At 47.6% G+C, this 25,054-nt stretch overlaps 1 protein-coding gene and 1 long non-coding RNA gene across 18 annotated transcripts; both read right to left on the bottom strand.

The window, feature by feature from the left end:
* Positions 1-336: 336 nt before the first annotated feature.
* LOC109785613 (uncharacterized) lies at positions 337-25,054 on the bottom strand. Of its 17 annotated transcripts, XR_012188824.1 has the most exons (11): positions 24,532-24,964; positions 24,369-24,415; positions 24,176-24,278; positions 23,889-23,975; positions 13,467-13,550; positions 13,233-13,283; positions 12,453-12,533; positions 1,702-1,816; positions 723-768; positions 512-653; positions 337-432 (listed from the first exon to the last, which is right to left on the bottom strand). XR_012188824.1 is itself a non-coding variant. In XM_040397039.3 (10 exons), the coding sequence occupies exons 1-9, from the start codon at positions 24,757-24,759 to the stop codon at positions 734-736; spliced, it is 831 nt and encodes a 276-aa protein (XP_040252973.1). In that variant the 5' UTR covers positions 24,760-24,964; the 3' UTR covers positions 499-653; positions 723-733. The 17 variants fall into 17 exon arrangements, 12 of the variants coding, with proteins under 12 accessions (XP_040252973.1, XP_020199790.1, XP_020199789.1 ...); XR_012188826.1 differs by lacking the exon at positions 1,702-1,816 and having other exon boundaries at positions 24,532-25,054; XR_012188825.1 differs by lacking the exon at positions 1,702-1,816 and having other exon boundaries at positions 12,457-12,533.
* LOC120969776 (uncharacterized) lies at positions 15,859-23,882 on the bottom strand. Its single transcript, XR_005764142.2, has 2 exons — positions 23,680-23,882; positions 15,859-23,595 (listed from the first exon to the last, which is right to left on the bottom strand). It is a non-coding gene; the product is annotated as an uncharacterized lncRNA (long non-coding RNA).

Here is a 25,054-nt window from a genome sequence, read left to right as displayed (position 1 = left end):
CTTCCGCCTCATACGGCTCCTCTAGGGATGGGGGTAGGCCCAGCCTAGATTGACTATTCGTCACCCTGGGTGAGGAATAGTTATTCTTCACCCCCCTCTATTCTACCATCAATGCATCGTAATTTTACGTTTCGTAAGTTTTATCTTATTTCTGACGTAAAAAAAGACCGTAAGAAAATATATAATCATCGTAAAAAATATTTTATGTTATGTAAAATAACAAACGTAAAAACATAGTGTAAAATACACATAAACTGCAAATTTTCTTGTCTTATACCCTATATTTTTATTTTTTTTATGCCAAATTTTACGTAGTGAATCAATAAGAATTAACTATTTGAATTCCAAACGTAATTTAATTATGAAATGATCGTAAGATTACCTCGGGTGAAGAATAATTTATTCTGCACCATGGGTGATGAATAGTAACACTATATATATATATATATATATATATATATATATATATATATATATATATATATATATATATATATATTACAATAATAACATTATATATGCAAATTGGTGGGGAAAAGAAATAAATATCATTTTGTTGTATATTAGCAGATAATAGGATTGCAAACGCTGTCACTCTTCCTCTGTGGTCTCCGAGATAAGACGCACTTCATATAGATCGTCACCACCTTTTCCTGGGTCATCAGAACAATGGTAAGATAGTGATTGATATAGGGTATTAGACAATAACGAGCACAACTCACCAATTTCAGCCTTAATTCCAGGACCGAAAAAGGAGGTGAATTTTGCCTGCGTAAGAAAAAAGTTTGCAAGGCTCAGTACTCATATAGGAGTATCTGCATATATACTACTACTTATAAAAGCACGAGTGATGAATCCAAATGATATGTGCCATCCAACCACCTATGTCCACTGTATCACATTGCTTCAATGATGTATACATCACATCATCAATAATTTGAAAACATGATAATTGCATTGATCATGATTTGAAACAAAATTAGTTGCATTAAACACAATAAATCTTGGAATTAATATTAATTGTGATCAATCTTGAAAATAATATTACTGTCAAGTTGTATGTGCATGCATGTATACACGGTTACTAATTTAATTTTGGACACAACTACAAAACGAACCGTCAGATTTTTTTACCATGGCAACAACTTAGGCTGTGTTTGATAGCGAAGTACCGCAGAAACTATAGTATTGGAAAACTGCAGTATTTTTGTCTATAGGTACTAGATATCACAGTTTTGACATATCAAAGTATTTCATAGTATTCCCAAGTATTGGGAATACTCCGATAGTGTTTGGCTGGTGCATGTTTACAACGATGTAAAGTGGCTAGCTAGCCGTTCATGGCAGTTGCAAACATGCACGAATTTAGCTGACCGCAAATTGAACAGCCTAATCAGACCCGGCGGCATGCTATGCATCAGCGGCGGTCGGAGCACAGCGGCGCGGCACGAAGCGCGCGGTGTCGCTCTGGCTCGGCTGCAGCTTGGCCGGCAGCGGCGAGCGCGGCGCACTTAGGCATGGGGCAGCGTTCGGGAGCAGCGCATGCATGGCAAGCCGCGGCGAGCAAGGACGCGACATGATAGAGCCGCACACGTACGGTATGGCTATGATCGCACACAACGGCATGAGTTGCCCGGGGGGCAACCTGATGCACAGCGCATACGAGGAGAGGAGGAGCGCAAGTGAGAGCAGGAAGGACACCATTTTTCTTTCCATTCCCTTCTGTTGGCTTGTCCAATGGCCAACGATCTTCCGGGCGGCGGTAGCTTGAGAGCGAGGAAGGCCATAACGAAGAGTCTTGTTTTCTTCGCGTGCTCTGTTTTAAAAAAAGAGGTCTGGGTCTTTTTTTTTAATGCAGAGAAAATACCACAGTTTTGACAATACTACAGTTTGAATACTACAGTTTTTTATCGGTGCCAAACAGCTCACGGTAATTAAAATCATGGTATTTTAAAAAACTGCAGTATTTTCATAATACTTAGAAAAAGTTGAGCTATCAAACGGGGCCTTAGAATGTTTTTCATGGCAACTATAGTTGTGGTGAGGATGGCATCAGTTTTTGCCATGATTTGTCATATTTGCTAAAGGAAATTGGCATCATCGCAACAATTAGAATTGCTAAAAAAATCTGATGTAAGATTTTTGTCAATTTTTTGGGTGTGTTTTTTTAGAGAAAATGCACGAAAGCCCGACTTCAAATTAATGAAGCCAACAACCGGCTAGGATACAATAGTGTTGAATTACAAAGGCATCGCCGAAGATCTCGTGTAGCCAGAACAGCAGAACCATAGTATCCAGACAACAGCAATTGCCGTGGACATGAAAAAACAGACTGCTTGAAGAACGACGACTCCGCCGCCCGCCGCCTCAGGCAACTGCCGTATCTCCCCTTCATCCAGACCGTGCCACACACGTGGGCGCCCACCACCGGTCGGCAACCCACAAGCAAACAAGGCAAGGAGCCGCTGAAAGATGCGGAAGGACAAACTTGCCACCACCAACGCCGGTAACCAGGAGAGCCGAGCACCGCCACCGCCACCAATCACCACGCACGAGGACCACATCCCCCGACCATCCCTTGAACGGCGCCTCCAAGGAGGACCAAGACACCAGGACGCCTCCGCCATCCGGCCAAAGGCCAAGACTTTCGTCGGGAAGAAGGGAGGAGGGGCGGACCTGGTAGTTTGACCCACTCTCAAGAGGAAGAACGGCACCGGAGCGCCGCCGGCATCGAGGTTGACGTGAAATCGACCAGGTGTTTCCCCCATTCCAAGACTTCCACGACCCCATCCTCGACAGCCCGATCTGACAAGCCGACGAGCAGATCGGCGAGAGGAGACCGCCACGAGGGGAAGGGGCCGGGAGGAAGAAGAAGCCACCTGCCGCTGCAACGAGACCTCACCGCCCAAGCAGGCGGAAGGGAAGGCCATCTCCACCCAAGGCCGTCACCCTGGCTTCCAAAGCCACTCACACCGGTGCGAGGCAGCAGATCCTTGCCGCCACCTTCACCGGAAGACGCGCAGTAGCCGGCAGACTCCTTGGGTGGCGGCGAGGAGGGGGGAGAAAGGAGAGGTGGTGGATGCTAGGGTTTGGGTCGCTCCTGTGTCGTCCGAGAAGGGCAACGCGTGAGCCACGACGTATTTTAGTACACCCCCTTTAGAAAAGTCGTCTGTAGATCCGCGGTGGAGACTGAAGGTAGTCTTTGAAGTTTTAAAGGGTGATTTAACTTATTGATGTTATGGATCGAGATACTCACCTTTAATCTCCTAGATTCACGACGTGATCTCGTAAATTTCGGTGTGCTTTTGTTAACCGTACGAGGGCCATTACCTTGTAAGAAAAATGGGCATTTACATTTATGCCCCTAATTTGCGCCCACTCAGATTTATCCCTAACTTTTCTATGTGCTCAAATTTGCCCCTAGAATGCATTTTAGGTTGCCAGAATGCCCTTCTATCTAGTCAAAGTTGTTTGATCGAAACTTTGAAAATTTAAAGCAAATTCATATGAACTCGGAAGAATGCAAATAAGATGTCAAAATGTTTATGAAAATATCATCTATACGCGCATGTCATTTATGTTTATCGCCTAGACGTGCATTTATTTGCATTCATCCTAAATAGTTTTATAATGTTATAAACCCTAAAAAGCTTTAAAGAGTGCTTTTGTCATGAACGTAAATGACATGCGCATATAGGTGATGTTTTTATAAACATTCTAATATCTTATTTTGCATTCATTTGAGTTCATATCAATTTGTTATGAATTTTCAAAGTTTCGGTCAAACAAATTTGACCAGATGGAATGGCATTCTAGCGACCTAAAATGCTTTTTAGGGGCAAATTTGAGCACATCAAAAAGTTAGGGGTAAATTTGAGTAGTGAGTTCGAGTTAGGGGCACAAATGTAAATGCCCCATGAAAATACACACATCCAAATGTAGGTACATACGAGAGTACAATCTAAAAGTATTTTTTTCTTACACCAGGGACGTATCATTTCATTCATAGGTAGGACAGAGCACAAAGAAGGGGATGGCAGCTCGTAGTCTTGCGCACACGGCAAGACAGAGATAAGCCAGAGCCTTGGTGGCGGGTTGCTCAGCCCGTGTACAAAGCAAAGCAACTACTCAAGCATCAATCTTAAACCATGGGCGCCCGCTCCAGCCCAGTACGCGGCCTCGTCTTGGGGAAGCAGATCGTCTGACGTAAGGTAGAAGTACTGCAGAGGGACGTCGATCGTTTCCTGCCGTCCCTCGCGCATCCTACGGTGGCAGGTGGAACTGACCAAGACAGCGCTCGACGTTCAAAGGCCTTGCAGCCCACGAGCGAAATCCTTCCATGAACAGCCAATTCACCTTAGGAGAAAAAACTGCGTATATACTCCACTGCCGCCGCCAACACGTTGACTAGGAAACTTTCGTATATATGATCAAAAGAAAAAAAAAGACTAGGAAACTTAGAGCAACCCTAACGTGGTGACCCAAATGAACCGTGCGTTTTTGTTCACTTTTTGTTCATTTGGATCAGCCAAGCAGAGGAGTGCGTCTATTTTTCGGTTTGGATCAGCTAGTGCGATAAACGGGTGGCAAATCAATTTTTCCGGCATCAAGAAAATATATTTAAAAAACACGCGGCCGAAATGAACATAATTAAACATTAAATGGTCAGTCCACCGCCAGCCAAAGTTCACTTAAATATTAATAAAACTTAAAAAAACTTGCGCGGTCAGCATGCCACCCTAGGCGGCAGTGGTGTCCTTCCCGTGGCCGGTGAGGTCGATGACCGCCGGCGCCGGCCCAGGCCAGGGAAAGCGCTCTTCCACGCCGCACGCGTCGCCTGCTTCGCCAATTGTCCCGCCGGCGGCTGCACTGCTGCTGCGCGGGCGCGCTCCTCCTCCTCCCGTGCCAAGCGGCGCTCCAGCTTCATCTGCTGCTCGCTGTCGGCGCGCTTCTCCGCCAGCCCGGGCACCATCCATTGTTGGGCTCCGTGGATGGCGGCTCGAACTTGGCCTCAAGAAGGAGCACCAACGGCGGGGGGCTGGACAGTTGGCGGAGGAGGCGGCGCGTGCGGCATGGAAGAGCACTTTCCCTTGGCCTGAGCTGGCGCCGGCGGTCGTCGACCTCACCGGCCTCGGCGAGAACGCCGTCGCCGCCTAGGTCAGAGTGCTGGCCGCGCAAGTTTTTTTCAAGTTTTATTAATATTTAAGTAGACTTTGGCCCATGGTTGACCGACCATTTAATGTTTAATTATGTTTATTTCAGCCGCGTGTTTTTTAAATATATTTTTTTCACGGGAAAAATTGGTCTGCGACCCGTTCGGCGCACTGGTCGACCTAAATCAAAAAACAGACGCACTCGTCCGCTCGGCTGATCCAAATGAACAAAAAGTGAATAAAACACGCGTGGCGTTGCTCTAAGTTCTCTAGTCTTTTTTCTTTTCTTTTGATATATATATACTAAAGTTCCCTAGTCAACGTGTTGGCAGCGGCAGCGGCAGTATATTTACGCTGTTGTTTTTTCCTGAGGTGAATGGGCTGTTCATGGGAGGATTTCGCTCGTGGGCTGCAAGGCCTTCGAACGTCGAGCGTTGTCTTGGTCAATTCCACCGGCCACCGTAGGATGCGTGAGGGACGGTAGGAAACGATCGACGTCCCTCTGCATTACTTCTAACTTACGACGATCTGGTTCCCGTCTTGGATGGATGCAATGAGCCGCGAGATGGAGGGGCTCTCATTGTCGAATACGCACCGGTTGCGCTGACGCCAAATGGATCAAGCGGTGAGGATTGCCAACGTGGCCAGCCCCATTCGATGGCCAGAGGGAAAAGCGGCAATGTCCGTCGCGCACCAAGGAAGGAACTCGCAAAGGGCGCAGCGGTCGTTGTGCAGCAAGCAATGACGGGCCAACCTCATAAAGGTTCAGCAGCGGTCAACATCGGCAGGCCAAATGAAGAACTTGACTCAAAGAGGAGCCCAGGAACGCCAAGTCAAACACCAAAAAGGGGTGGCAGTAGAGCCAGCGAAGAGAGCACGGTAGTATGACTTGGCAAAATAACAGACATCGGTGGACGACCGCCAAGAGAGGCGATCAGCGGCGGTAGAAAGGGATACGGGCCGAAGAAGCCTCCAAAGCTGCACATACTGGATCATAGCACCTGGCGTGAGCGCGCGCACGAATGTCGGCCACCCAGCTGCGGCCCTGAAGCCCATCGGTCACCGAACAAGACTTGCATCGACGCCGGGCAACAAGCGGTAGAACAGAGGGTGCCAAATCAGAGATGGCCTTGTCATCGATCCATGGATCCGTCCAGAAATGACAAGTGTGTCCGTTGCCAACAGTCCAGGTGATGGATGCTTGGAAAACGGATGAGGCGTCCGGGTCGCTTGGTAGGTGAAGATGAACCCAAGGTCTACAAGGGTCGATCCGCTGAGACCATAGCCAGCGCACGCGCAGGGCAACGCCGGAACGTTGGAGGTCCGGGATCCCTAAGGCCACCCAGCTCGAGAGGGTGACAAACACGTTGCCAGTGCACGGGACCGTGGCCATTGACGGAATGGTCTCTTTCCAACCGTGCCAAAGGAACTCACGGATACTTCGGTTGATCTGCTTAAGAATCGGCGAGCAAAGAGCCAGAACCACCAAGATGTGGGTGGGTATGGCACATAGCACGTGACGCACCAGGGCAAGACGCTCTCCGTGGGAGAGGAGCGTGGCGTGCCAAGTTGACAGCTGCTTGATGATGATGGGTTGCAGCGATGCTACAGAAGGCTTCCGGACCAAGAGGGGGAGCCTGAGGTAGGTAATGGGGAAGATGACAATTGCACATGAGCTCATTGCCAATGGTGAGCTGCTCGGGGTCAGCGCACTGAATAGGTGTAGCCGAGCATTTTGCAAAGTTAGTGCATAGACCAGAAGCCTCACCGAACACGCGAAGCAGCTCGCGGATGGCACGCGGATCTTGCGAGGATGGGTGACAGAAGATGACGACGTCGTCGGCATAAAGAGATATGCTGGAGGCGGCATGGCGTGTCGTGAGATGCTGCAGCATGCCGAAGCGGTGAGCATGCATGAGAAGGTAATTTAGAGCATCGATGGCAATAGTGAAGAGCATAGGGGATAAAGGATCAACCCGCCGAAGCCCACAGGCATGGGAGATCGAAGGCCTAGGCGATCCATTGATGAGAATGCGTGTGTTGGAGGTGCAAAGGAGCATGGAGATCCAATCGTGCTAATGGATGTGTGGCCACACGAGGAAGGACCGAGTCCGGAATGATGATATACGAGATACAGTTGGGGTAGCACCAATTGAAGAGAAGCTTGTCCAACATCGTTTGAGATGGTTTGGGCATATTCAGCGCAGGCCTCCAGAAGCTCCAATGCATAGCAGACGGCTAAAGCGTGTGGAGAATGTCAAGAGAGGTCGGGGTAGACCAAATTTGACATGGGAGGAATCTTTAAGAGAGACCTGAAGGATTAAAGTATCACCAAAGAATTAGCTATGGACAGGGGTGCGTGGAAGCTTGATATCCATGTGCGAGAGCCATGAGTTGGTCGCGAGATCTTATGGGTTTCACCTCTAGCCTACTTCAACTTATTTGGGACTAAAGGCTTTGTTGTTGTTGTTAATCATGTTCAAAAAGGGTAAAGAAATGTTGTTGCGGATGCTCTTTCTAACAAATGAATGTTGTCCACTAAACTTTAACTCAATGTTTTTGGTTTTTTTATATATAAAAGAATTGCAAGTGTATGATGCTTTCTTTGCGACTCCCTTTGCTAATTGTCAAGATGTCACTTGTTGGGAACAATACAACATTAATGATGGCTATCTCATGCGTGCTAACGAGTTTTTTGTGTTTGCTACTTTTGCAAGAATCACATGGAAGCAGACTCATGGGCCGTTTTGGACACGAAAAGACTTATGATATGCTCGCGAACAAGTTCTTTTGGCCAAGGATGTTCCGAGGCGTTGGACGCATTGTTTGCCGATGCACTACATGTGGCAAAATTAAGTTCAAAGCTCAATCACACGGTCTCGCATCTACATGGGGAGGTGCTCAATCGAGACACGGCTCCCTCGGTGCTCTACATCGAAAATCAAGTCAGCAATCTCGCCTTGCAAGAACCCAATTCTCCATGATCACAACAAGCATATAGATTTGTGTTGTCACCTTGTCAGGGATTGTGTTGACAACGGTATTGTGGTCGGGGAGTTCATCGGCACGATCAAGCAGAAGTTTGATATCCTGAGAAGAGTCACTTTGGGCATGTGCGCTTCCAAGAGCTTCGCCTCTTGATCGGCATCATCGACTTCACTCTCTCGCAGCAGGGTTGAAGGGGGAGACTGTTGCCTGTCGAACTACATCGCTCAGGAAAATAAGCATGCCATGGCGGCATTTTTGGCTGCCATGGCAATCCATTTTAGCTGCCACAGCAGCGCTTCTTAGGTAGCATTTCCGTTAGCGATTTCTTTGCTTGTTTGTTAGAATTTGTTATGAGTATTACTGGGAGGCCAAAGCCACCATATATACACATACATGAGGATGCCAAAAGGCAACAATAGGAATCCTCGCACTGCATGGGAGATATACTCACCAGCCAAATCTGCACGAAAAGCACGAAAAGGAGTGGAAAACTGGGTATGAACCATACTTTTTGTATGTTGATAAGACCTCACTATGAGAGACATGAAACAGATCCAAGTGTACCGGGAAAAATCATCTATAAAGATAATATAGTAGCGATGGCCCCCATTCGAAGTGAAGGGAGCCGGACCCCAAACATTAGAGTGAACGAGATCAAAATGGCGCTCGGACACTGACTCAAGGTAGCTGAATCTGCTTACCAAGCCTACAACCCAAACTATCCAACAAAGCATTACCGTAGACAGACCCCAGAACACCACGATGAACCAAAAATGAGAGATGAGAACCACATAATGGCCAAGACGATGATGCCACTGCCAAAAGGAGCTGGTAGATGCATCAATGGGGGTTGTGAGACTAAAGGCGCTAGCAGCGGAGGGAAGACGAAGCCAGTCATGCTCCCAGAGACCATCAGGGCGTCAAGGCCAGCACCAAGTAGAGCACCCGTGCGGCGACCCTGAACAGAACACGAATCAAAGTCGAGAATGCCCTACAACTAGAGTCAACAATTTGACCCCCAGATATGAGATGCATGGTAAGTCGAGGAACATGAGCGACGGAGGAGAGTGCCATCAGCCGTAAGAACATGAACAGGAGACTCGACAGGTCGAACAGAGGTCAAAGTGGAAGAATCATAAGTCATATGAAAAGACGCTCCAGTATCAAGAATCCATGGGGATGTACCTGAATGAGTAAAAGGTGGTTTCTCAATGTCAGAAGAGTCGGTCACGGAAACTGCAGAACCTGTCGGTGAAGAATCCCAAGCGGCAAGCAGGCATCGCAGTTGCGCAATCTCACGCGCACGGCGGAAGCGGTCCAGGTAGAAACACCTGCCGACAATGAGCAACCACCACCATCTGTGAAAGCCGCGTGTAGAGTCGACCGAGAGTAGCGAGTCAACGTGCAGCCGCATGTGGAAGCCACTAGAGGAGTCGACATAGAACGGTCATAGCCGTGCGCGGAAGCCGCGAGAGGAGTCGAAGTAAAGCAGTCACCGCCGCGCGCGGAAGCCGAGAGGAGTCGACATAGGGCGACGGTCATCGTCGCGCACGGAAGCCACGAGAGGAGTCGCAGAAGAACGACCAACACCGCAGAGAAGCAGCTAAGGGAGGCAGTGCAGCCGTTGAAGGAGTTGATGTAGAGCGGCCAACAACACCGGTGGAAGTCGGAAGGTGTCGAAGTAGAGTGACAACCACCACCTTCAAGCGGGCGAGCATCAAGCACCGAGGAAAGGCGCATGTGCAACATGGGATCAGTGAAGGGAACACCGTAGAAAAACACCGGGCAGCGAGGGAGTGACGTACCTGACGAAAGCATTGTGCCTCTTTTTTTTACACTCTTTTTTCTTTTTTTTTAACCACCGGAAGAGCCTAATACAGACAACAGAACACCCGATGAGCCTGGACATGAGCGGTCAGGAGCAGCGGCAGATCAATCGAGGAAAAAAAAGATCAAGAGAATCGATCGGGGACCAATCAATCGAGAAGCAATGAAACGCACGCTCTCATGCGTTTTCTCGAAAAATCAATCGAGAAGCGGACAACTCGATCCAGTGGAGCGCTGGACAACTTGATCCAGAGGGCGGCCAAAACGGGAGCACGTGAGGCGGCGGGGCGTCCCGGCCTGGGATGCAGCGGGGGCAAGGAGCAACGCGTGTGCAAAGGACCCGCGGGAGGGCGCCGGCGACAGGTGGGAATCGGAGCCGGCAGCCGCATGTCGGCTCGCAGTGATGTAGGCGGCGGCGTCGAATGAACGGGAGGAGCCAGCGGCAGAGCGGCGGCCAGAGAGCGACGGGCTCGGCGGCAACCTTGGAGGAAGACGTGCGGCACGATCCAGCAGGAGAATACGAACCGTACAGACGGCGACCTTGGAGGATACGAACTGTACAGATGGCGGACGGAGGCTTGATCTGGAGCAGCAGATCAGCAAGCGTCACACGCGTACAGCAGCAGATCCAAACCGATCGAAGACCGAAAACAGCAGTAGGGCAGCTGCGAGCGATCAGGAGAAACGACCAAGAAATCGATGTAGAGATCGAAGGAAGACCGGGAAAAAAAACTCAATTCGAGCAGGACGAGTTGCAACGTGCAGTGGAGACCCAAAAACCTGGGCTCTGTTACCATGTTATCAAAGCAACTTGTATTATTGGAATACCAAAACCAGCGTATGTACACATACATGAGGATGTCAAAAGGCAACAAAAGGATACCAAGATTAGCTCAAAAAAAAGGATGCCAAGAGACTAGAATGCAAAAGACCAAAAGACATCACTAATATAACTCTAACATAATTGAGCAGAAGGACATGGTCTGTGCGATCCTCGGCAAGATTGTAGGATGGCATGGTGCAAGCCCGGGTCATGGGATGGCATGACTGGTCGTTGGGTGAGCTACATGGCACGTTTACTGTTTCTTTCGGAATAAAAGGAGAAAGCTAGAAAAACTGCAAAGAATTATGCAGCAGAAAACTCGTGTGTCTTCGTCTTCCTCTCTCGCTCACTCTCGTATCTCAATTCATAGGTAACATGAGCAAGGGGCGCACTAGCGGTTACACGCCAGCTTCTAGCACTAGGACAGCGGCTCCAACAATATGGTGGATACTGCATTGTAACTCACGCCAGCGTGGAGTGGCAGTAGCCAATTCCTTGCTGAGACATGGGCGTCCACCTGACGGTCGGTGCAGTGTGAAGACATCGCACCAATTAGCTAGCGCCTTTTGGCCTTTGCGTGGAGTACCGGCGGAGGCGACTATCGAACGATCCATCATTTAGATGCTGACAGGAGCACTGTTCCTTGTCCAGTGTGAAAACTCTTGTCCTTGCCTTTATTGGTCAGTATCAGCAGCAACAAACTTGCGTCGTTACATTGTTGAAGTCGTTGTCTACTTGTTGTTGTGCTGGTCTCCATTGGCTGGTCTCGGTAACCATGACGAAAATCCTTGTCCGGGCCGTTTCTGGCCAGACCTGGCGAGACGATAGCATGAGGACGTTTATCCCTTCTTGAAGGTGTTGCTGCGGAAGAAGTCTGATCTAGTTATAGGTATTAAACTATTAATGTCATAGCTTGTAATGGTTCGGCCGTGGTTCCCTTTGTTATATACTAGGCTTAATAATTAAATAGAATGGTTGTGTGCATCGCAATGATGCAAAGGCCGGAGATTCTAATCTCCCTTTCAGAAAAAAATTGGCCTTGTACGCATGCTGAATAATTGTTTTCATCAGTGGATCATAACGTAGACTGGAAGCATTGCAAGAAATTCATCAGCTGATCTGGAGTTCTGAAATTTGCAATAGCTTGCATGGAGATGTCATGTGTGTAGCCTTCAGAGATTTGTTCACTGTTTAGTGCAGCACTGCTTATCAGCACCAGTCCATGCTTGTACCAACGATTGAAGTTGTTCACAGTTTGTATGGGTGGTTCGCTGGAGCTAACTGAACAGGTTCCACTGACAGGGATTAGAAGTGAAGGGAATTGTGGGGGTTAGGTGAGGGGGTGGAGATGACCCAACCCCTGGGTGGAATTAATCCCCTACAGGAAGAAGGCCGTAGTGTGTAGGTACATCTACTCCCCAACCAAGTGAGTTAGGCTCACTTCTTTAACTTGTCCTTTTCACATACTGAAACTAATACTATAAGATTAGTATAAAAATAGTTTTTGAGACTACTAAGGTAACTAGCTCACTCTGCATGCATTTATTTTTGACAACATTTATTTAACTCCACAGTGGTGATCTTTTTATATTTAGAAACCCAGAACAAATAAAGGAGGGGGTATATTTAGAAACCATGAACAAATAAAGGAGGGGGCTAACCTGCCTCTTCTCAAAATCTGATAGCTCCAACGATTTGGCTTCGAATTCCAGTACTAAACAGTATTTCCCATCATCAGTTACCTACATGGAAAATATACTATGAATCCCAGAACCGAGAATTACGCCAGTGAACTGAAATGTCCTTTTGTTAAATCATGTGATGATTTGATGGAGTAAAGAATTTTGGTGTAAATAAACCAAAGATAAAGACCAGTCAACTTTACTAAAAACATGAAAACAATCAATAAAGACAAGCCACTGAAATTTCCGTAAAGCATATGGGAAGTTGAAAGAGTGGCTAAACTTTATGCAATTTCTACATCGTGAATTTATTAACAAGCCATAACAATACTCATGAAGGGCCAAATTTCTTGCTAAAATTTCTACATCATGTAATCAGTAACAACCCATAACAATACTCCGTCATGAAGGCTAATTTTTTTTCTGAGATTTGTACATCATGTATTCGGATGAAATACCACTGTTCCTGAATACATCTCACTCTGCCTTTCAAACTAGTCCTACTTAAGCTATAGCTATAGTCCTCGCATTGTCCATCTTAGTCAACACCATCTAGTATGTTGCCTAGAGATCTGTGGTAATGCTGACCAATGACAAGGCGATAAAATACGGGGCCACTGATGAGACAAAAATAGGATCTAATGGCACTTGATGTAACTATCTAAATATAAATTGTCGAAATTAAACGTGTGCTTTGCAGTAAGTATAACCATCTGTAGAAAAGACTACTCCAAGGAACAAACTAAATGAAATTTTTACTTCTTGAATCTTTTGTAATATAGGTGCACTACGTCTTGGAATGCCGCCACCCTGCCAGTTCGATAGAAGGAAAGAAGATAAGTAGGATAAAGTAGCAGAATCCTTCCAATGTAAAGAAAGAGATTAGCTAGAAAATATTCAGGAGCTGAGGTGAACTTGAATATATATAGGTATAATACGAATAAAAGGAGAGATAATGTCAGATTATGGCAAAGCACCAAAACAAGGAATTACCAAACCATATTGAAAGATCCGCTTTAGCGCTTCATCGAGATGCTGCTCATCACCATATCTATAACGTGTAACATCACTCCTGACCTAGAGGTAGGAGCAAGATTAACATGTGGCATGGTAGATGTTTGCATTGACTTAAAGAAATTATTGAAAATTAAGCAATTAATCTGTGATACTTTGCAAAACAAGCAGTCTTTCCACAAACACCAGAACTAGAACCGACGCACTTGCATTGGTTAAATGCTTGGCATGTCTAGTCTGTAGGTAGAAAAGAACTGCAGAGATATTTGGTTTAAGAATAGTAATGCAGACACAATTGTAATGAGGTCACACCGGCACCATAAACGGAATGGGCAAAGTTTTAAACATGTTTGGTTAGCTCACGATAATCAATTACAGTGCATGGTCTCTGTCCAATTGTAGAGTCCGGCGTCATCACTGGCACATCCACCAACAGCGTCAAGGGATGGTTCCCACACCTCGTGTTCCGATTTGCTTCCGCGGTGGGTTGGACGACCCGGAGGCGATGGTGTGGTGGTGTACATGGCGGAGGACACACCGATCGGCCTGCCTCTGTTCGTTCTTGCTGCTGCTGGAGTTGCAGCAGCGGCTCGGGCCACCTCAATGAGAATGCGACACGGGAGTTTGTCTGCCGGTGGGTGGATGACAACCGGATCCTGTACATCGAGCGCATGGTCGACGTCCTGATGAATGGGGGCTGTGATTGAGCGTGGCATTAAACCTGTTGGTGATCGGCCAGCAAGCGGAGAGCTTAAGTCGCTGCTGATGGCCAGAAGAGAGTGACGGTGTCCCGTCTAAGGGACCTCTCACCACATCGACTCCCGGCCTGGTGAGCCGGACTGAGGACCCCTAGATCGGTTTCGTCTTGGGGCACTTCGCTTGGCCCATGGCGACCTACCAGGAGAATCAAGAAGCCTTGCAGTTCAAGACAAGGACTCCATATCCGTGGAGGATTCCTCTCCACCGACGTAGCCGACTAGGACTCCTGTAAACCTAGGGCTCCGGTGTCTTATATAAGCCGAGGCTGGGCTAGTCGATAGACAACATTACACATTACAATCTCTTGGTAGATACATGTACCCTGTGCTACACTCCAACGCAATAAACACAAATAGGATGTAGGTTATTATCTCCTCAGAGAGCCCGACCCTAGGTAAAATCATGTGTCCTTGCTACCATCGCTCCTAGAGGCCTAGCTTAGGATCCCTACCTCGAGATCTGTCGGTTTAGGTTCCGTCAGTGGTGGCCCATATAGGTCCTACTAGGGGATGGGCAAGTTCATCTACATCGGTTCTGGTAATCCAATCAGCCCGACGGTAGTTTGGATACATTCGTCCTTTGTGTCATTATTTAACAATATTTTTTTGTTAGCGACCAACCCGACTCTCGTCATGGACTTGACCATTGGGTGCGCCTATTGGGCCTGGGCTGTTGCAAAGCAACGGAAGGCAGCGACTACAAATACAAGTGAACGAGCTACGAACAACTTGGCTCGGAACAGGACGGCTTCGGCCTCCTCTGCTTCTGTCTTCCTCTTCCTCTAGTGTTCATCTTCTTCCCTGTATTGGTAGAGATTGAGGAATCCATGGCTGTAATCTCCATTGGTGAGGAATAGAGAGTGTGTAGCTAACATTTGGTAATCAGAGCCAATCGTTCCTCCATGCAAAATCCACACAAATTCTAGCCATTTTAGGCCGATCAGCTTGGGCTGCCCGCCGTGATCGAGCGTTCGCACCGGTGGAGGAGCCGCCGCACCGATGCCTCGCCGAGCAGACAGGCCAGGGTTTCAGGGCATGGCGTCGCGCCGAGTTACAGCCATCGCGGCGCAGGTGGCTTCGGAGGTGTCGGCTGTCGTTGCAGCATCGTTACAAGCTGCGCGCGGGGGGCACCATGAGTATCTCGACCTTGCACCGACAACCACATCAACCCCAACTTCGTCTGTGGCAGACGATGCCGCCTCCTCATACGTGCAGCCATCCACCACGGTTCACGCACGTGACTTGGATCGGCAGCCGGCTGCGTGCCTCATGCTCTCCTCCGACCTTGCTTCTGTTCTTGATGCATCCATGATGGTCGCCACTCAAAGATCAGCATCAGCCTTAGCGCAGCAGCAGCACGAGGAAGATGCGGCATGTCACGTCCCCACCAGTGTTGGTGTCGACGGACAACAGACAAGTGGCCCCGGGTCCCACTGTGCAGAGTCAAAGGGTGTAAGCGTGGTGGTGTGCCTGAACTATGGGTCCGGCTGGTAGCGTGTACTGTGGTGTGGTTATATATTGTAGCTACAGACTGTAGAGAGGGGATTATTGATTAATGAATAGTAATTGAACCTCCTCTCTTCCGTGCTTCTTCTCCTCCTCTGGTTTTCCCCTTTTTCTCATCCTGTTCTTCCCGATCCCCTCTCAAATCCTACCTGTTGATCCGTGAGACTAGCCAGGGCCTCACAACTGGTATCTAGAGCCTCGAATCCGCGTTCATCTGCGCCCAAATCCTCCTGATTCGGCGGTAAAATTCCTCCGCGAAGGGTGCGAAATTTGCTTCCGCAAAATTCGCTCGAAATCCCGAGCGGGGTTCGCTGGGTTCGGAGCGGGCCGCAACGGCGCCGTCGAAGCCGCCACTTCCGTCCGCCCAGACCAAGTTGGTCATCGCCGCCATGGGAGAGAATTCCGAGAGTATTCAGGCGTCGCTGGCCGCCCTTCTCACCAAGATTGAAGCCATGGATATGAGGATTTCCAATTTTGGCAAACAGCTCGAGGCAACACAGGAGAATGTGGACGCGATTCGTCACCGGCAGGCGGAGGCGGGGGCTACACCGGCAGGGTCGGGAGTCACGGAGCAGGGCCCGTTATCGGCCACCCGCCCCGCTCCACGGCTTGCGAATCTGCAGCCGCCCCTCCTCAAGGAGCCGGATGGACAGCCGGCGGGTCAGGTTTTCACCACGGCGCCCCCATCACCTGTGGAGCCTATGCTTGGGCGGGCACCACCACCGGAACCACGCCACGATCCCAGGCCGGCGCGTGAACACGTTCCAAACCACCGTCGTGTGTTGGCACAGGATAGAGACCGTGTCCAGTTCATCAAGCCACCCAAGCACCATTTTCCACGGTTCACAGGTGAGAATCCACGACTTTGGATTGACATGGCTCTCACCTACTTTGACATGTACCAAGTGCCTGTGCATCAATGGGTTTTCGGGCTCGTTTTCCGGCGGCTTCACTCTGGGAGGAGTCTGCATCTCAAGGGGGGGAAAGTGTCACGTCCCCACCAGTGTTGGTGTTGACGGACAACAGACAAGTGGCCCCGGGTCCCACTGTGCAGAGTCAAAGGGTGTAAGCGTGGTGGTGTGCCTGACTATGGGTTCGGCTGGTAGCGTGTACTGTGGTGTGGTTATATATTGTAGCTACAGACTGTAGAGAGGGGATTATTGATTAATGAATAGTAATTGAACCTCCTCTCTTCCGTGTTCTTCTTCTCCTCCTCTGGTTTTCCCCTTTTTCTCATCCTGTTCTTCCCGATCCCCTCTCAAATACTACCTGTTGATTCGTGAGACTAGCCAGGGCCTCACACGGCACCGCGCCAAGCCATTGAGAACACAGTCGACGGCGTCCTCGCTGCCTGGACGCCCACCACCTGTTCAATGCAATGCCAAAGCCACGATGTCACCATATCAGTGTCAGCACCCACTCCCGCCGCACCAACAACTTCGTCCAAGGTCACCGTCGATGTCGTCCCCGAGCGCTGCTGCTTCGACCTCAAGTCAGCGGCCGTGACCTTGACTCCGACCTCCGCACTGGACATCTCGGGCGACAGCTCAACCGCGGCGAACTTCCTCACGCACAACGCCGTTTCCACCACCGGTTCGGCCATGGCCTTTGTGCGCGCGTCGACACCCACAAACGGTCCCACTATTGTGCTGATGGACACTACACCGGCCAGTGTCCCAACGAAGGTTGCAGCGCACGAGACGTGTCTCGATTCCGTGACACTCGCCATCTGCACGAGGAAATGCCTGGGAGACGACACGTCTACGGCATCGACATCATCCTCCCAAACGGTGGTGCCTGCTTCATCATCGTCAACACCAGCATTACTAGCTACTTTCTGGGCTGCGTTCATGGGTCCAGCTGCGGGAGAACTGCTCGAAGGCAGCGACGATGTCACCTCGCCGTCGCCAACTTCTGTCGATGTGGTGGTCCCTGTAATTACCAACAAGGTTAAAATTGCAGCCCTCATCCCAGCTAAACCATTCACCGAGCACAAGCTAATTGGCGTGGTCCACCGTGGTGCGTAACATTCTGGAACAACAACAGGCACAAGGATATGTCACAGTCGTTTCTGGTGGATGACCTTGCTGTCCAGAGTACGCAGCTGATGTTCTGGGCTGCGAAGAATCCGTGGCTACCTTCTCTCTCAAACAGGAGCACAACTTCTGGAATTTTCAACATGCAAGTTCAAACAACACAGCTGAAGCCAACCGTATTCAAGTGGTCAGATCTTTTTTGTTTTGACACCAGTTTGACACACACTTTCTTGAGAGAATTCCTTATTTAACACTGTCCAAAAAAATTATTCCCTATTTGACACTGAAAAAAAAAATTCTTCCCTATCCAACACAACCTTTAAACTTTATTCCCAATATAACACTTCCGTCCATTTTTTGTGCAAACACTGTTAAATGGCATGTGAAATGACAATTCTGCCCTTGAACATCTATTCAATCATTTTCTTTATATTAGGCTTAGGTTTCCTAGTTCTAATCAAGTCTCTGGTCGTGCATAGACGTGTATATAAGCACCGTCAAGACTGCTTTGTACGATGAGTGTTGCTATACAAACGACGGAACATGCAGCCGATGCTTGAACTTTTCTTACGTGGCAGCGTGAACAGCGACCATGCAAGGAGGCTCACTGTTGGGGTGGAAGTGTCGTTCGCAGGTCGTGCATAAACCGTCGTCCGTGAAGCAATTTCGTTGTACGATAGAAAAAAGATTGAGAAGTATAACAAAAATGCAAGAGCGACATGACCAGCAAATTTCTCTGACATATTTGTTCTATTCACCAAACTAGCACAAGCAAGACTCAAGGCACAAGTACGTCCGTACATACGCGCCTAGAGATGAGCTTCTAGGAAAAAATTAATCAAGCTGCATGTGTTTTTGAGCTAGCATTGCACGATACGTGCTCTGCTTGGGTGAATTGATCTGGCATTCTAAAACCAACACTCCACCACGGGCTCGCGCAACACTCGTCCGCTCCCATCCACCTTTCGACGACGTTGACGAACGACAACTAAGCGAAGCAAAGTTGGTTGTTTTGGTTCCTTTCCCGAATCGGCTCAACCCGACAGAGATACTTTACGTCGAGACGCGCCTTACGAAGTCCAATGCACCGCAGTGCAAAGCTGGCCTCAGCTTGCTAATCTAGTGATCTCCAAGCCTAAACACGTACCGACATACGTACAACCCGCAAAAAGTAAAAAATAAACACGTATGTACACAACAAACTTTGGCTGGATACTCAAACGCACGCACGCATAGGAGACTTCGGCTGATTGCCACACGTACGTATCGTGTGTGGTGATTTTACTTTATTGCTTCAATCCACGGTTTTACAAAGTAGGAGTATATGTATATATAGCCGCAGCTAGGACACGAACCACCTACGTACAACTACAACTTGGTGATTGAACGTGTACAAACAGGACATGAACCAGAACCAGGGGTAAACTTGTCCTTTCACGTTTCATTTAACACCGTTAGGTCAAAAAATGGACGAAAGTGTTATATTGGGAACCAAATTTAAAATTGGTGTTAGATAGGGAAGAAACATTTTTCCAGTGTTAAATAAGGAAACGAAATTTAAAAGTGTTAAATAAGGAATTCTTTCCACTTTCTTAGTGGAAGCACTCTTGACTTATTACTGGCGAGGCGAGCTGCACATACTGTGGGGAATGGGTGCTGTCTAGATAATCTTCATTGTACTCTTGGAAATAATAATTTGGCTATCACACATTGGGGTATGCATATTCCTGCTCGAGAGATATGGGTGCTCATGTACTGTCATTATGCAAGGATGTATTTTTCATGGAAAATCACAGTGCCAAAGGATGCCAGCTCCGGTGGATTCCTCGCCATCCTCAATGGGAGAGCTGAAGTACAGTAGCATTATTCTCGCACAAGGATCCTAACTGATGTTGTTCGCAGATGTCAGATTTCACGTCACATTCTGCGAGGTAATACTGAAAATTCAGAGCTGATGCAAAGGTTGATCAACCACTCACTATTATTGTCTGAATTTGAGTTACACAATACTGGAAATAATATCTTTATTTGTTGTGAGTTGGTGCAATGGGAATTTCCCTGGACAATTATACTTGTGTCAAGGAAGTCTTGGTTCCAGTATTGCATTGCTAGATGTGAGTGCTTATATGGTTGTCAGAATTTTCAGTGGAAAGTTGAATGGTCTTGCAGTTCTCAAATCTCTCTATCAAGTCTTCAGACTCGACTGCATTGTGTGACTCTATGGGTGCAGCACAACTATCCTGCCGTATACAGTGGGGTCATCTGGTGCTGGATCAGCCTGTTTATGCAGTGGGATTGTTACCATCACGTTCTGGACACACTTCAAACTGGGCATGCTTCCGCCATTGCATTACAAGGATTTGAGCTTCTGGAGATATTTAAGTGTGGACAAGATGATGTTGAAAACTGGGCATGTTATTCAGTGTGGTCTCAAGCATATCCAATGGAAGATTGCATGGTCGCTTAACTTGAAAAACTTGGATGTCGTCAACCAGTCAGAGCAAAAAATTCTTGCCACAACATACCCTGAGTTGCATTTTCCGTGGAACCCAGGTGATGTCCTGGTACAATATATCCTCTTGGTGGAGTTCAGTTGCCTAAACTGCAAAAGGCTCATTGTGGAAGCTGCCACACAATATCATTCTGAATGTTTTGCTTGGGAATTTACATGGTCACTTCACTCAGCATGTTGTGCTGGCATGGCAAATACCGTACCATTTCAGTTCTTTGTTTCCATTGCCATGAGGAGCTTCCGGAGCCTCGAGTTTTATCAAGCTCCAACTTACTACTACCACCACTGCCTTGACCATGCTTTCTACTCTGACAATGTCTGTGTCAACCAACCCGACTACCTCGACGCTTTCTGTGACCAAGTGAACATCAGCGACGACTACTTCCTTGAGCAAGTCGGTGTCGTCTGCTCCCTCAACCTCGCCAAATTCCGCCTCAACTACGGCACTCACCACGACCTCAGTGAAGTCAGGAAGCATCAAGTACCATGGGATCCAGGAGGTTCGACATGGCATCGGCTTGAGGTCAAGCCGGATTTTAAGGAAGGGGGAATGTTAGCGACCAACCCGACTCTCGTCATGGACTGGACCATTGGGTGCACCTGTTTGGCCTGGGCTGCTGGAAAGCAACGGAAGGCGGCGACTACAAATCATACATTCTTAAGAAGTTGATCCCCACTACTAGCAATTCTCTCGACATGCACACTATCCACATCAGCATGATGTCACGTAAGCATTCAATTTGCAAGCACCAACCAATCAGTCTGAATCCCCGGCCTAACCTACAGGCTACAGCCACGCTGGAAAAAGGCTAAATTATTTCTTCCCGCACGGCCGCCCCGCTCCAAGTCGAAGCAATGCGGTCTGATCGTCTCCTCAATTACTACTTCCCCCACCGAAATCCATGCCTCTCTTCATCTTCTGCGCTAGAGTAACTGACAGAGATTTTCGCCCCTTTAACCTATGGATCTGCCCTTTCCGTAGCCTCCGCCACAAATACGACAGATGGAGACAGAGCGTCCCATTATCGCTTTGCTTCTTCGTTCTATCATCAATCCGCAGCAGTATCATCTTCTCCTAGCCCAGGCCATGGAACACCCAAACCACCTCTCCTTCTATGTTTCCATCCACATCTACCACTAGGGTACCAAATCGAAGAAGGAAAAGCAAGATTCAGGTTCTGATGCTACAAACAGGAACATGAAGCCTTTTTTTTAATGAGTCAATTCAGCTCACGGATTTGGAATATCTGGTTGTACAGACTTCAGATCTTGGGAGAACAAAAAACATGGCAGAAGTAGAGGTGTTGGCTTCCCGATCTGAGGCATCCGGACGGATCGCCGGTTGCCTAGGGCGTCGCCCTCATCTTCCTCTTACAATCTCCCTGCCTTCCCCGAGCTGTTGTGCCATTATGTTCCAAGCGCCTGCAGATACTGTTGCCTTAGCTGAAGGGGACGAATTTGAACACTCCTGTCGTGGACCGCATGTCGCCTACTGCCACCCAAGACATTCGTTGAACGGCCGGTGTAGTGGCATCATCTCCAGCATCTGCACTATAAAGAACCATACCTCTGTTGCCTGCTGCTGCGTCATGGTCCCATGGACAAGTCCCACAAGAAGGTAACTACTCCTAGCACATTGTGTTAATCCCCTATTAGTCTCCTAAATTAACCTCGCCCTGCCGTTAACTTTGCTTTATGGATATATATGTTAACGCTTCATGCATCTCTATCTCCGTCACTTGCTGCTCCTCCCTCACGGCATTTGTATCACGTTGGAGGTAGTTCCTGATTGCTCCATGGCTGGCCATTCCTAATCTTCCTCTACTATCTTGCTACCGCGGGGTGAGCCGTGAAGTAATCCCACATGATTTTCTTATTATTTATTGCCATGCCATGGACAAATGTTTGTATTATTTGTCATCCAAGGATGCATGTTTATTTGATCATTTGAGGCAGCGGTGCTCAGTTACATTTAGGCGGAAACCGAACTCTTTTCTTTTCTTTTCTTTGCACTTTACTTCATTTTAGGCACTGGGATGTTGGCTCTATTGTTCTATTATTTCTTGATAGTAGAATCATATCCTTTCCAGATCGTACGGACAATTAATGTTTATTGGTTCATTTTCTGAATTGTTGTTAAATCTTGCTATCTGATTTCCTATATAGAATAACAGAAAAGAGATTGTTACGGTACATGGAGGGTTGGAGTTTCATAATTTTAATTTTGACTGAAACTGTAGGAAATTTTCATTACAGAATTAACTGCAGATTGTGTTTCCTAACTCTGTGCGAAAATATCATATATATTTCATGTTTAAAAGTTCCCTTCAAATTGTCTAAGCACATGCCGCCTCACCATTAGGCCTCAGTTTGACCAGGAGATCTTGCGGCCTCCGCTCATCGATCCACGGATCTTCATGGAGTGGTTATGAACCATATACGAAGAGTCCATTCTCTAAGAAGTGTTTCAAGTTGTTTCAAAGTTTCAGTGTCTTTAAACACTGCCAAGGATAACCCGTGTAAGTAACAAATAGATGTACACTGTAACTAAGCCTGAAATATTAACGGCATGTTGTCATGAAATTATAAATTAACTAGCTCCAATAGTTCATGTAATTGTCAACATATGTATATATATCGCTTGCTGATATTTCTAATTGTTGTTTTGTTTGGAGTAGAAAGGATGTTCAGAACATAGGAGTACATATTAGCTGGCTGCTCAAAGGCTGCTTCATAACATGATGACTAGCTTTCAGGTGCACATTACATCTCTCAAATGCCCATATTTTCTTCTTATGCCCATCTTATATTCTGTCCACGTATATTTTGTTTTCCTGTGATTAACAATTGGTGAAACACCTTTTGGAAAAAAGACTTGGCTCAACAAATTTGAGCATTTTCATAGAGATGAATAAGGGAATATTTTGAAGTCACTACCAGTCAATTGAGTGTATTAATTATTTTGATGCTCATACAAGCCAAGTTGACTACTGAGGGAAAGAATGCCTGCATGTTTGAGCTAAATCTTTGTATGTTTGTAGAAAAGTGTATTTGTTCAATATTTAAAATGTAAATATTAATATTTCACTGGATATTTAATAGATGTCATACTTCATTTTCATTCATCCAAATGCGCTTTACTTTGAAGCCACATATAGAAGGTAGAAAGTCCCGCCGCAACGCGCGGGGTATTATCTAGTACAAGTGAACGGGCTACGAACAACTTGGCTCGGAACAGGACGGCTTCGGCCTCCTCTGCTGCTGTCTTCCTCTTCCTCTAGTGTTCATCTTCTTCCCTGTATTGGTAGAGATTGAGGAATCCATGGCTGTAATCTCCATTGGTGAGGAATAGAGAGTGTGTTGCTAACATTTTCACTTACTATTTTTCAACATTTAACGCGTTGCACTCCTATTTAGAACTCACTATCAGCGAACTTACCAACTACACGGCCTGGTTTTCATCCAAACAAGAAAACACGACATAGACAGTTTGATCACATATTCACATCATTGATAAATGGTGACATTTGATCGAGTGCAGCGGTGGAAGAAGAGATTGTGTGTCCAAGAGCTCATAAATAATTATTACCTGCTTGAGGATAGGGGTAGCACACTTCTCTCTTAGAGCGAAAGCATCAGAGTAGGTTATGCAGGGCACTGGTTTCAGTTCAGCATACTGCATATATAATTCAAGAATCAACACATACCTCGACAAATAAATCAATAAACAATCCAACCTAAACTCCCAAGGACCTTAAGCATGGCCAATCATCTCAAAACATATTTTCAACTATAAATCCACAAGACGCATAACTTTTGGTACTAAAAGACAAATAACTGACAGAAGCACTAATATTAATCGAAGAGAGTTCTTGCCTTTAAGGCCATGCCTATGATTGTGAGAGGAAATCCGTAGGTTAGCATCAGAGCAGACCACTCCGAACCAGGCAGAAGATTGAAATACGCCCCAAATCCATACCTGGGATGCAAAAAACGCATGAGCCACCGATAGAAAAGCATTCTCGATCTCTCTGATTTGCACAATAGGATCTGCAACATTTGAACTTACGACAAGAGGGAGCCACCTATCCCTAGTCCAATCACGCCAAAAGACACCTGCAGATGGAGGGGTATTCAGCACCAAACGCACGCCAAATTCTAAGAAAAACAGCGCTACCGCTTGCTTGTTGCTCCTGGCTCTCAAGAACCAAGAAAACGACCAAGCCACTCACCTTGGCGAGGGTGAACTCATCGTCGGGGATGACGGCCTTGTCATCGGCTGCTCCGGACGATGACGCGGGTGCGGCAGGAGGCGAAGAATCCGCAGCTCGGACCAACGCACCGGTGCGACTCGGGCGGCATGGCATAAGGCATTCATTTCTCGCCAGGCGGCGGGAGGGGGATGGCGCCGGGAGGGCAGCAAGAGCCCGGAGTGAGTTTGCGGTGCACTGCACAGACATGTCTCTCGCCGCACGTCGCGGCACAGCCACTAGCGTGTAAATCAACCTTGAGGATTTATCCTTGGGAAGTGAGTGTTTGTTCCCCGGGAATTTCAGTGGAACAGAGAGATGAGAACCAGATGGTGGCTGGGGTTTCGGCTCGTGGACAGGGGAAACTGGGAGAGTGGATCACGCACCCGTCTAGGTCAGGCCCAGCCTATCGCGGAAGATAAAGGGTCAGTTTGGATGGTGTCCTGACCATTGTGCGTGAAAAAGTTGATGCCTCATAGCCTGTCTGATACGTGAGTGTCTTCAT

This window comes from Aegilops tauschii, chromosome 7, assembly GCF_002575655.3.
Source record: "Aegilops tauschii subsp. strangulata cultivar AL8/78 chromosome 7, Aet v6.0, whole genome shotgun sequence".
NCBI lineage: Eukaryota > Viridiplantae > Streptophyta > Magnoliopsida > Poales > Poaceae > Aegilops > Aegilops tauschii.
The sequence above is the reverse complement of the archived record's forward strand: the minus strand, read 5'-3'. Positions and strand labels throughout refer to the sequence as shown.